At 36.6% G+C, this 12,351-nt stretch overlaps 1 protein-coding gene across 2 annotated transcripts; it reads right to left on the reverse strand.

Annotated features, from left to right (window-relative positions):
- Positions 1–18: 18 nt before the first annotated feature.
- Positions 19–12,058, reverse strand: LOC110696547 (retinol dehydrogenase 11-like). 2 transcript variants are annotated; one of them, XM_021873873.1, is made up of 9 exons: positions 11,765–12,058; positions 11,256–11,533; positions 8,351–8,471; positions 7,851–7,968; positions 5,212–5,348; positions 4,061–4,162; positions 2,881–2,973; positions 2,704–2,776; positions 19–733 (listed from the first exon to the last, which is right to left on the reverse strand). In XM_021873873.1, exons 2-9 carry the CDS (start codon positions 11,522–11,524, stop codon positions 471–473), a joined length of 1,176 nt encoding a protein of 391 aa, XP_021729565.1. In that variant the 5' UTR covers positions 11,525–11,533; positions 11,765–12,058; the 3' UTR covers positions 19–470. The 2 variants fall into 2 exon arrangements, with proteins under 2 accessions (XP_021729565.1, XP_021729564.1); XM_021873872.1 differs by having other exon boundaries at positions 11,256–11,536; positions 11,765–12,057.
- Positions 12,059–12,351: the final 293 nt, after the last annotated feature.

The raw sequence follows: 12,351 nt of genomic DNA on the forward strand, positions 1-12,351 counted from the left end.
TAAAGCAAGAACCATCAATCTAGGAATCATTAATATATAGTATATTCACAACTAGCCAATTACAATGTGAGGACCAGGGATCCTTATACTACGTAAGTTACAACCAACAAAACATTTTCCATTAATCACCAGTATCTGACAGCAAAAAAATATTTAGTCATGAAAAAGTGACTCCATGATGCCCCTTAAAAAGTGAATTGCAAACGATACACAACTTGAAGCTCACTCAACTTCCATCACATTATAGGCCGATCCTTGACTTTTCACAATACAATCTTCTGACTGATAATACTGTATTAAGTGTTAAAATTCACTTTCATTACCCAATACTGACAAGACGACAAAAACTCATCTCTGCTCGTAACACAACGCCGTGTTGATCAGCTATGCTCATAAGGCCATAAGTATCTAAGTACCAATACCAATACTAAGACCAAGCTGTCCTTTCGATTTGTTTTTGCAGGAAAAACCTACTCCTGTTGACGACCATAGCGACATGTGACTTCCTCTCCTTCTATCAGCTTCTCAACAGCATCTGAAGGAAGACCAATCATCTCTAGACTCTTCTCCCAAACCCTGGTTGAAGTTCCAATGTTGTGTGCCTCTTCTGAAGGATTTGAGGGGCGACAATCCTGGGAAATGAAAGCACAAGTAGGCCATTCATCTGCCTTTAACAGCTCACAGTATTCTGGAATCTGAGGATCAGTTGCAGCAAAAAGGGTACTTCTAGAACCTGCAATTGTGAGAGTACAATTTAATTTTCAGATGCCAGTATTTTTTGTTAAAAAAATATTTTATGAGAAACAATTAGGTTTCTCAGAAGTTATCAGACAAAAACAAGTTTTTCAGAAGTCCTCTGGCATTGTCAGAAGCAAATTTCTTTTCACATCAAATTTGTCTTCATATATTAGTACATACTAATGAAGCTTACAGTCAAAGAACTTGAGCTAGATTACAATGGACTATAAATTTAAAATACAGATACAAAAGATAAGAATAATAGTGAGATCAAGAAATCAAAAAAAAAAAAAACAAGAAATCACTACACTACTCTAAAAACTACTCAATTTGTCAAGGTTGATGATACCCTTTATTATTAATTGTTCTTAACAATTTGAAGTTCAACCAACCAACCATGGATAAGTGTCACAGTATCTGCAATGACTTGCCGAAAAAGTGAAAATAAGTAGGAGAAAATCGCTGGAAAGGAACCAGAGGCAGTGGGAGGAAGAGGAAATAGAGGGCGAAACAGCAGAAAGTAAGCAGCCTGCTTCACAAATGACAAAATAGTATTGATCACAATCTCATAGCCTGAGTAAGTATGGATTCTGAAGGAGAGAATGAAGGAAGAACTCCACTGGAGAAGAGAGAGAGAGAGAGAGAGAGAGGAATAGATGAGGGAGCAGTGAAGAGGAAAAAGATATACAAGATGAAACAGCAGATAGTAAGCCCAAGCAGCCTGCTTCACAACACAGTTTCGAATTACAATCTCATAGCAAGAGCCAGGAGACGACAACGAAATGCCAGCAAGTACAGATTCTGAAGGAAAGAATGCAGGAGCAGAAAATTCCCTTGAGAGAGAAGAGGCGAGGAGGGGGAGGGGGGTACCAGAAGCTCTTAAAGTTCTCAGACGCCATTGACAGCTGGTGCTGGTTGGTGATGGGGAAGAGAAGAACAGACAAATGACTTAGTGACAGTGATGTCCTGACAGAGGTAGAGTCTTGATGGGTGGTAGAGATGGATTTATATAACATAAAACTATTTAAAACCATATCATGTAAGCACTTAACAGTAAAACTAACAGCTGAATTCACTATAGGACAGCGGATCAGGTATTCAAAATTAGAGTAATATACTAATCTGTTAGCTAGAAAAGAAAGACTTAAATATTGTTTCACAAGATAGAATTGTCAAGAGTTAAAAGGGTAACATATATAATTCCCCAAGATAAAACTCCGTATATTCTTGTAGAGCAGCTTGGTGATATTCATACTATTTTAATATCTATCTGGCCCGTTTTATAGCTGGTTATTCTTAACAGTAATTTGAATAAATTTGAGTGTAACTTGACAAGGTAGCATCCTAAAAAAAATTAGAAAATTTCCGTCTAGTTTTAAAGTGCTCACCAACAAATTTCTTAAATTTCCCAGCTATTCTATTTCCATCATAGAATGATTATTCGATTCTCTTTCTTTTCGTCTTTCGATCAAAACTTTTTTTGATCGGATCGAAAAATTCTTTGATTCTTCCGCTTCGATGAAATCGGAATAGCTACTAGACTACTCGATTTGATTTGTATGAATTCAAATGGGATTCAACTCTTTTTTATTGATTGTTGAAAAAGGAGTTGGGGGCTTTTGCAATCTCATTCCATAGTTTATTTATTTATTTATTTCATAGTTTTGCAATCTCATTCCCAACAATTTATTTATTTATTTATTTTCCATAAATTTGGTGGTATTTTGGGAAGAAGAAAAGGGTGAACTAGCATTACCAATTTACCAAGGTCATTGATTTTACTTACAAATCAATATCAAATATTATTCCCAGCACCACCATTTATTACCCCTGACCAAACAGGCTGTTAAGGACATACATGTATCATGCAGCCATATTTCAGCATGCAAGGTTGGTGACACAACAATGTTACTTGCAAAAGGACAAGCTCAACAGAAAATACAAGTAAAAAGTATGACGGCCAACCTTCTTCAGGACTAAAAATGAAGTATGGTATCAGATGGTAAGCAGCTTGAACAACTTTGGAAAGATCTCTTGCCTGCAAGAAATCAGCGACTTACACTCCCTTTCTTTGTTTGAAGAGTGACAAAAATAAGCAAACACAGGGTCAAGCTGAGCAAAGAGTTGAGTTCATGTGCTTACAACATTGGTATGAACAATGCCTGGCGAGACACAAACAACATTAATGCCAGACTCTGCTGGTAACCGTTTCTGAAAGATACTGCTAAACATGATCTGAAAGACACAAAACTGAGCCCTTGAGTAGCAAATAATTGTAATACACATGCATGAAATATTATTTCAAAATGCTCAATATAGAAATCCAATTACCTTAGCTTACACGTTTTTCCTATTAAGCCTCAGGCCAACTAATTGAACCTCGAATTAAATCTCCACCAGAGTGCAAATAAAAGAAACAGGTGCAACAAAGAGCAATAATATCACAAACCTAACATATGAGGATTACATAGGGATTTTAGAGTTTAAGCTCTCAATTTTCTTCACCCTGCTAAAAAATTGTTGACCAAAACACATAATCTTCTATCAACATCTTGTACAAGTTTTATAATTTTGTTAGACATAATTTGAGGAATAAGCTGAGAATTTGTTAGAAATTAATCAGTGAAAAGAAAATCATAATTGTCTAAGATATAGGAGAATACAGTAGGCAAAACTGATCCATACCCGACTACTTGAACCAAAATACCCGACCCGAGTTGTCTACCCAGAATCATTATTTCTCCCTGGCCCATACCCGACCTGACCCAATAATCAATGTACCTAATAATGATTAATTTATTAATATAAGCTTATTGTAATAGAGCAAAAAATGATCTGAACTGACCTAAACTTAAACCCGAACACAAAATCTGCCCAACGAGTCTAACCTCATAATTAGCCGACCTGAATTGTTCCGAACCGAATAACTTGATTGCCACCTCTATAGGAGTAGTGAGAAAGAAGGGTAAGATGAATATTAATGAGAGTTTATTTTAGTAGTTTTGCTTTTTAGGGGAGACCAATCCTCTCAAAAGCTTCTACTTTATCAGTAGTGTCAGTTGTTATATTAAGGCAAAGCCATGGTTAGTTTTATGACTAACATTTGTCAGAATAATGTCAACTATCAACTTTTTGTCTACAGCGATGAAAATGAATAAATAAGCAACAAGACCGAAACCTCACTGATGCCTGAACATGAAATTGTCTCCAACATTGTCAACAATATGACAAAAGGTGAATATCAACAGCAAATATGATCACTGCCGACTCAAGAAATAAAAAAATAAAAAAAAAGTAAATGCAAATAAGAGTTTAAGTAAACCTGAGCAAGTTTGCTGCTTGAGTATCCCACCAAACTTGTAAATTTTCTCTTTCCGGTAACAACATTCAAATCTTCAGGATCAACAAAACCAATAGAATGCATCTACAAGAACAAATTGCAAAACATAAGTCGGGGAAAGCACTCGTACACCTCTCCAGCAAAACTTATGAGGATAGCAGCTCCAACAGGTGAAACACAGGTCCATGGGTCATAAAATCCTCAATGAGACTACTCAATTAATATGATTACAGATGGCCAAGGAAAGATTTAGGGTGTGTTTATTCACCTAATTTTCACTTATCTAAATTTATCTTATCTTAATTAAACTTATCTGAACTCCTGAACTTATTAGACCTTATCAGAACTTATTTAAGTTGGAATTTGAACTTGGGTGGCCCTTATCAACCCTTATTAGAAAATTTTCCTGAACTTATCTTAAGTGAATGAGATAACTAGAATAGGCCCTTAATTAGTTGCCTAAAAAAAGTAAACTTACCAAAACTACAATTCTCATCTCCAATTTAAAATGCCCATCTCTATTAAAGCATGTTTTCCTACTATAATAACAAAAAATATGACAACATGCATGACAAATATTCCCAGAAGCCTATGTGTTTAGTGTAATTGGACCAACTACTGAGTAATGAACTGATTCAATAACACTCTGCATAATGGACCAATTAGTGGTTAAGAAATTAGGTAGTGGGTATTCTTTACGGTTTTTCAATTGAGGTGAGAGAAAGTGGGACCATAATGCTATAAGGGAGTAGAGATGAGGAGGAATTGGAAAACATTATCAAATCATGTGGATCCAATTCAAAGGAGAAATGGAAAGTTCTTTGTGCCTTTTTTTTGGAAGGGAAGTTCTTTGTGCCTTTGTGGGACGGAGACAGTATCACTTTATAGAATATCAAAAGCATAGAAATTGAGGCATCTTATTAAATTTCAATATAATTCATCTCTAAACTAATTTCAAGACCAAAGGTGCAGTCAATCATGTGTAGTTCCAGAAGATGCACTATGCAATCATGTTCTAATTTTTTATCCGCAATTATTGTCTGATGGACTCAGGGTAAATCCAACAATCAAACATAGCCTAGTATATACTGATTATCCAGACCCAAAGTATCCAAGATATCCATAAAACTTACCACGGAATTCACATTGATTATGCGACTTGGAGAGCCTCTAATAAGGGAAGGCAAAAGCAGCACCGATAGCATTGCTGGGGCCAAGTGATTCACTTGCATGTGTTCTTCATTACCATCCTTTGAAAATTTTTGTGGCTCTGTATCAACAAAAAATATTCCCCATAAACAGAAGAATGAACTGAACTGACGTGATTTAAAGCATCAAGTACAGAAATACAATCAAAATGAATTCAAAAAGAAGTCAGAGGCAAATAAGTTATAAAGGACGCCCAAAATTAATGACTTGATAGGCAAAAAAAATCACATTATCCCACAATCATGAGCAAAATTGATATTCTTCTCATTTGGCATCTTTTCTTGAAAAACAAGCAATTAGTAATAGTATAGCAATAGCAGCTTCCATTAGTACCCTCAAGCAATTCTATATATGTAGTGGCAAATAAGTTATAAAGGACACCCAAAGCTAATGACTTAATAGGCAAAACAAATCACATTATCCCACAATTATGAGCATTATTAATAATCATCTCATATAGCATCTTGTCTTGAAAAACAAGCAATAAATAATAGTATAGCAATAGCAGCTTCCATTACTACGCTCAAGCAATTCTATTTTGTAGTGGCAATGTCAAAGCCATATAAAAATTCTGTTCATTGGTGAAACAAAGAGAACTGCCAGTCAAACTTTTTTTCTTCTAGCCCATTACTCAAATAAGCACTTACATCAGTTACATGTCCTTTAATATATCTCTTTTTTCTTCTTTAACAATTTCGTGTTCTAAAGGAACCCCTTGATTCATTATTTACTGAAAGCCGCTTTGGTATAGTGGTGTCCAGTGACTGTAGGCTAGTAAACCTCCTGCAGTTGTGGCTGAAACGAACATATATGTATTGTGTAATGGTTCCTTGTGCTGGAGAATATAGAAAAATCTCTCACAAGTTCTCAGTGAATAATGGAGTTGTCCAGAAAATCAAGGGCTTTGTAGCCTTTGTTTAACAGTTGAGTTCAAAAAAGGCAGACTGCACTGGGCCAATGCTCCCTATAGGCTTTTCAAGTTCCTTGAACTGGAGCTCGAAAAGCAAATAAAAAAATTAAAAAGAAAAAAAAATGTCACAGCCAAAGGGAAAATACACTGAAAACACTGGAAAGTAGAGCCAGGTTGGATGTCTTTAGATGGGGTGGAACTCCAGACTTCTCACATGACAAGCACTAACTACAAGAATGATTTAGAATAAAGTGATCTTTAGTGTTACTTTGGACTTGAGTGAACAAGGTGTTTTCAGTGGGCAACCTTACATAATATTCATTCGTTGTAACGCGAGGATGCCTTCCTCTGCCACAACACACATCTCAAGCGATTCCACTTTTTCATTATAGAAGAATTGTATTAACCTTACCAAGTTAGTCTTCACACTTATCAAAGTCAAAATATTTTAGCTGATAAGTTGTTTGATGATAAATTATTATTTTAGATTAAGGCTTTGATTGATTAATTAGTGGCTGCCAAATCGCCAACTGGTTAAGTTATAGAAGAATTGTATTAACCTTACCAAGTTAGTCTTCACACTTATCAAAGTCAAAATATTTTAGCTGATAAGTTGTTTGATGATAAATTATTATTTTAGATTAAGGCTTTGATTGATTAATTAGTGGCTGCCAAATCGCCAACTGGTTAAGTTAATTAAAGTCTAGGGGCATGGTACCTGTTTGGGTTCCCTTGCTGATGGAGTGGTGGGACCCGCCTATTCAAGAAAATTACTAATATACTCTTGCTAAAAATCTCTGGCTATATCTCAAAACTGACGGAGCCCATTTAAAGGCCTACTCCACTTGATTCCATACCCTACAGTTACCAATTATTATGGGAAATACCCCCACAGTTTCCTATGCATAATCAATTGTCACATCATATTCAGATATCAAAAACTGAAGAATCGGATTCTCTCTCTCTCTCTACAGACCATTTCAGTGTCAAAGAGGGTTTCTCATAACACCCCCGAGGTAGCTCACTCTTCTCTTTAGTAGGACTTGGTTCGACCCCCTAGATGAGGTACCCCAGCCACATTGTTTGAGTGCTTCTTCTCAGAAACAATACCCATATAATCCCATCTATGTTATATGCGCTCTAACTACACTAGTGAAAAATAAAATTATTATTTTATTTATAAGATGTGATAGGAGATATTTGGGCTTTTTTTTTATTGAAAAGTAAATATGATGGAAGATACTAGGATTTCTTTTATTAAATGTGAGAGTGTGGGACCTTAACTTTTAATGGTAGGAGTGAGATTTATTATATTAAAAGTGAGACATTTCCAAAAGTAAAGTGTAAAAACTAATTAAGGATACATGAGAAGGAAAGTGCAAAAAAATTATTTGGGGTAATGGAAGTAATACAAGAAAAATGAGAATGGTGATCCAACCATAAGAAAAGTTCTCCGTACAGAAGGAAATTGCAGAAGTAATTTAAGACAAAAGAGAATGGTGATCCAACCATACGAAAAGTTCTCCATATACAAGAAGGTTGCTTTCCTCGAAAAAATACACGGAAAAAGATGCAGAAAAGCAAGTTGATGAACAAAATTATAGAAAAAAGCATGACAAATCTCAATGGAAAGGATATAATGAGGAAACAAACCTCCAATGGAGAATATTCCAGCGTTGTTTATTAGTACATGTAAAGGTCCTGATCGTGCATTCCATGCTTCTGCAAATTGTGCAACAGAGTCCAAAGACAGCAAATCAAGTTCCATAACCTACAGAGGAAAGATTAAAAAGATAATCTTTCAGGAACAAAGTAGTGTTGGATGTATATTGAGACTCCTATGGTTTTTCTTCCCCGTTCATAGGGAAAAAAAAAATAAAAAATAAATAAATAAATAAATAAAAAAGGCATGTGCTATTGTTACTTATAAGTTAAAACCCAGATCACCGTACATGATAAGGATCAATATATTAATTTAACACATATTCAGCAACAAAAAAAATATATTTTCTTTTTTAAATAAGGAAATCTATGAGAAAGAATTACACTTTGCAATGTCTCGCAACAAAATGGGTCGCCAACTCTGTTTAATTAAATAAATGAGGTAACAGAAACAAGAAACATCTAAGACAAATCCGACAGGTTCTTGGTACCTCAATATTTAGAGGAAGGCCTTTCCCAGACCAATCAATTTGCCATTTTTGGATCAGCTCATGAGCAGCTTTAGGATTCCTTACAGCCATGACAACATGTGCACCAGCCTCTGCCAGTTGCCTATATAATTTTAACAAAACAATCACATAACAAGGGGTAAGAAAGTGATTTATAGCTCATTTATTAACTCATTCATTTAGTAAAAGAACAGATATTTAAAATACTGTCTAGAATCAAACAAATCCAATATGGATGACTATCTAACACCAAATATCACCATTAATAGAAGATTTCCACAATCTCACCTCCTCCATCACTTAACTCTTCATTGCCATTTCCCTTCTGTTATAACGGGGGCAAGAAAGAACAAATATTGAATGTAAAATTGACAAGAAAAACACACACAGATTTACGTGGTTCATCAACAATGTGTTGGATACGTCCACGGTCAGGCGAGAGTAATAGTTTTATTGATCTTGGGGAAAACAGAATACAGATTCATAACAGATTTGAGACCAATCACAGAAAACAGATTGAGGATTTCTAATGTTCTCTCTCTCAGAGATGAGAAACTCTCGGATTTCTGAATAATCACTCGGTAACACAATCATACGGCTACAAATAACCCTAGGGGGTATATATAGCACTCCGGAATAAGATAGATAGACGCACAAAAAAACCGCTAACCGCCTCAGCATTAAACGCCGCGCGGCCGCACGCGACTCCCAATGTTGCGTGCGACCGAGCGCCTCGCTCGATGTTGAGTGAGCTCGCTCTCGCTCGATCCAGTCGTACCTAAATACCTCCGTGAGCTATAGCTCGCTCGCCTAGGAGCTATAGCTCCACTTTTCGTCGCAACCTTCAACCTTGCCAAAGAATTACTAAGGTACCTCGTGAGCTACTCCAAGACCCGAAAACAGATTTAAGGCATATTTCTAACAAATCTCCGCCTTGACTTGAATCCCCTCACAATAAAACTGATGTACCACACACATTGATCACAACGCCAGTGTACCAAATGCATCGAACACAACGCCAGATATAAACAGACGGATATAACGATAACCAGAAACAAACTCTCCTTGCTCAGATTTGCCTCAGCTAGGCACCTGATTTACTCCGTCGAGGAGACTTACCCCGTCGAGCAAACTTGCCCCATCGGGCACCAGATTAGCCCAGCTTTGAATAGTTTGTAAGTCCAAGCAACCTTGAGACTTACTCTGCGGAACCAGATTCGAACAGACGGCTTGCTAATGCAAGCAATACCTCTCTTGGACGACTCAGATATATCCACCTCTCCAACAGATAGTGCAAAAGCCACCTTGTCTTCCCAACCATGCCTTTAGGGAGAGTTCCCAAAGCGTACATGCCGACCAAGAGCCAAAACTAGGATGACCCGATTTCAACGGTGAAGACTGTGGTGCTTCAAATTCAGACTTAGACTTTAAGTGTTGATCTTTCCCGGATGTCGATCATCACCCCCACCTAGAGTGACTTTAAGCTCCACCTGTTTCACAACACTACCACAAAAGACTCGGAACCAGATAACGTAGACCCTTGCAACACATACAATGTCTCCGGTTTAACACCCTTTAGAACTACCTTTGAACCTTTGTAGACATACAACCCTCCACCTTCACTTTTGAAGCTGAATCCTTTTCTATTAAGAATACTAAGCGAAATCAGATTCCTCGTGACTTGTGGAACATGCCTGACATTGTTCAACATACTCTGATGGACCCTATACCAACTGTTTTGTAGACTTCGTTGTTAGCCATAGTAACACTTCCATCAACTTACTTGTTGTTCGTAAAGCACTCCTTACATGAACTTATATGATAAGACGCCCCCGAATCCAAAACCCACACATCAGAGTGATGCGCATGTTCATCAGCAAGCAGGATATAACGGGTGTCTCCATCTGCAATATCTACAGACTCATAATTTTCCTATTGTCTCATCTTCTTGGTACATTCAGATTTCCAATGCCCCTTCTCCTTACAGTAATTACAGACATCACTAGGTTTTGGACCCCTAGAAGACGGTTTCCTGGATTTTCTCCCTGAATTCCCCTGTCCATTACCGCACCTAAATACATCAGCTCGCCTAGGAGCTATAGCTCCACTTTTCATCGCAACCTTTAACCTTGCCAACGAACTACTGAGCTACCTAGCGAGCTACCGCTCACTACTCCAAGACCCAAAAACAGATTCAAGGCATATTTCTAACACCTTCCATCCATGTCATCTTACCACAAATATGTTGCATACAATTGAAACAAAAGGATATTACTTATAGCGTAGGACTAGGGGACTCAAATAGTGAATTAGTCATAACATATATACCTCATTGTCTTAGAGAACAGGTTTTCTTCCTTACAACAAGAAAAGCAACCTTATACATAATCCTACCACATTGCAACTTTCTTATGTACTTACTGAAGTGGAAGTACTATGTTTTGAAATTATGCACAGCAAAGAGTAATATATTTGATGTCTAGTTCGTAGAACTAGCTCATCTTCCCAAGGATATACACCTAGAAACCTGGTGAATAACCGCAAAAAAGCCAACAGTTGAAGCATAGTAGATATCCAGGTCTTGCTTAAATCAATGTGAGTATGCAATAACCACAAGTCAACAAGTACAACCATAGTAGCCATCATTATTGCGAACAAAGGACTTAATTTTATGACATACAACATAAAACAGCACCTAGTAGCCATCAGTAAGAAATTAAGGACTTAATTTTATACCATACAGCATAAAACAGCACCAAATACAGCATAAATTTCACTTCAAAAAACCGAATTAAAATCACACCCAAATCTCCAAAACCCAAACTTACAACAATTGAAATCGTAATTGGAAAGAAAATCACATAATAAGGAAATAAAGAAAAGAAACCTGGCGATTTCCCGACCGATGCCACTAGTGGATCCGGTAACAATGCAAGTAAGATTTTCAATGGGAGGCAAAGGCATTGGATTTTGAAGATGACTAGCTGAAATACGCTGAAATAGCATCTCAAAAATCACATCATACCACCCTTTAAACCATTCTATCCATCCTAGTCCCTTCTTCACTTTTCCTCTTCCAGCTTTATCATTTTTACCATTCTTCAGTTGTTGCTTCTCTGCATTCTCAGGCTCATCGGAGGAACCTTCCAATTTCATACTTCTGTCCTACTAACAATCAAGGGTTTTGCAACATATTAGCAACAAAATTGGACTCAATTATCATATTAAATTCTTCTCGCTATAAAATATGAATAGCAAATTCGTATAGTATTTAACACCAATAATTCAACAATCCAACTTAAAAGAACCCTAAAATGACCATAATGACAATTAAATTAACGATCAACAGTTGAAATTGATATTCAATGATTAAATTTTTTTTAAAAAAAATGTTACCTCAGAAGCTGCTTCAATGGAGGAGAGGAAGCTCACAATCCGCTTCAATGGAGAATTCAAGTGCGCTTCAATGGAGGAGGGAGAGAGAGGAGTGCAGCGAGGCAGCTCGAATGTGTCGGTTTTTTTTTTTTTTTTTTTTTTTTTTTGAAATGCTGATCGAGTGGCGACAGTATAAACTGCTAATTAGTGCTGCTAATTATTTTGCTGATGTTGACTTTTTAGGCATTGTTTGGTTCAATATTGCTAAAAGAAAGGAATAGAAGGAAAAGGAAAGAAGGTATATCATCCAATGTTTGGTTTGATATTAGTAAAGGAAGAGAATTGAGAGGAATCTATTGATTGGTACGACATTAGTAAAGAAAGGAAAGGGAGGCTAACTCTTAGCCCTGCATCGTGCTATGCACAACACACGGTTTAGTGAATAAAGATATGAATTTGTGGGTCCCGAATGTTATAGATTTAGCAGAAATACATGTATTGTAGTATATATACAAAATACACGGGTTTATATTTCCCGTTGCGAAACAGTTACCCGTTATTGAGGCCGTTATTGAATTGAATTATGTTCATTTCTCAATTTGTCTTCC

The sequence above is a fragment of the Chenopodium quinoa genome, unplaced genomic scaffold, assembly GCF_001683475.1.
Source record: "Chenopodium quinoa cultivar QQ74 unplaced genomic scaffold, ASM168347v1, whole genome shotgun sequence".
In the NCBI taxonomy this organism is placed as follows: domain Eukaryota; kingdom Viridiplantae; phylum Streptophyta; class Magnoliopsida; order Caryophyllales; family Amaranthaceae; genus Chenopodium; species Chenopodium quinoa.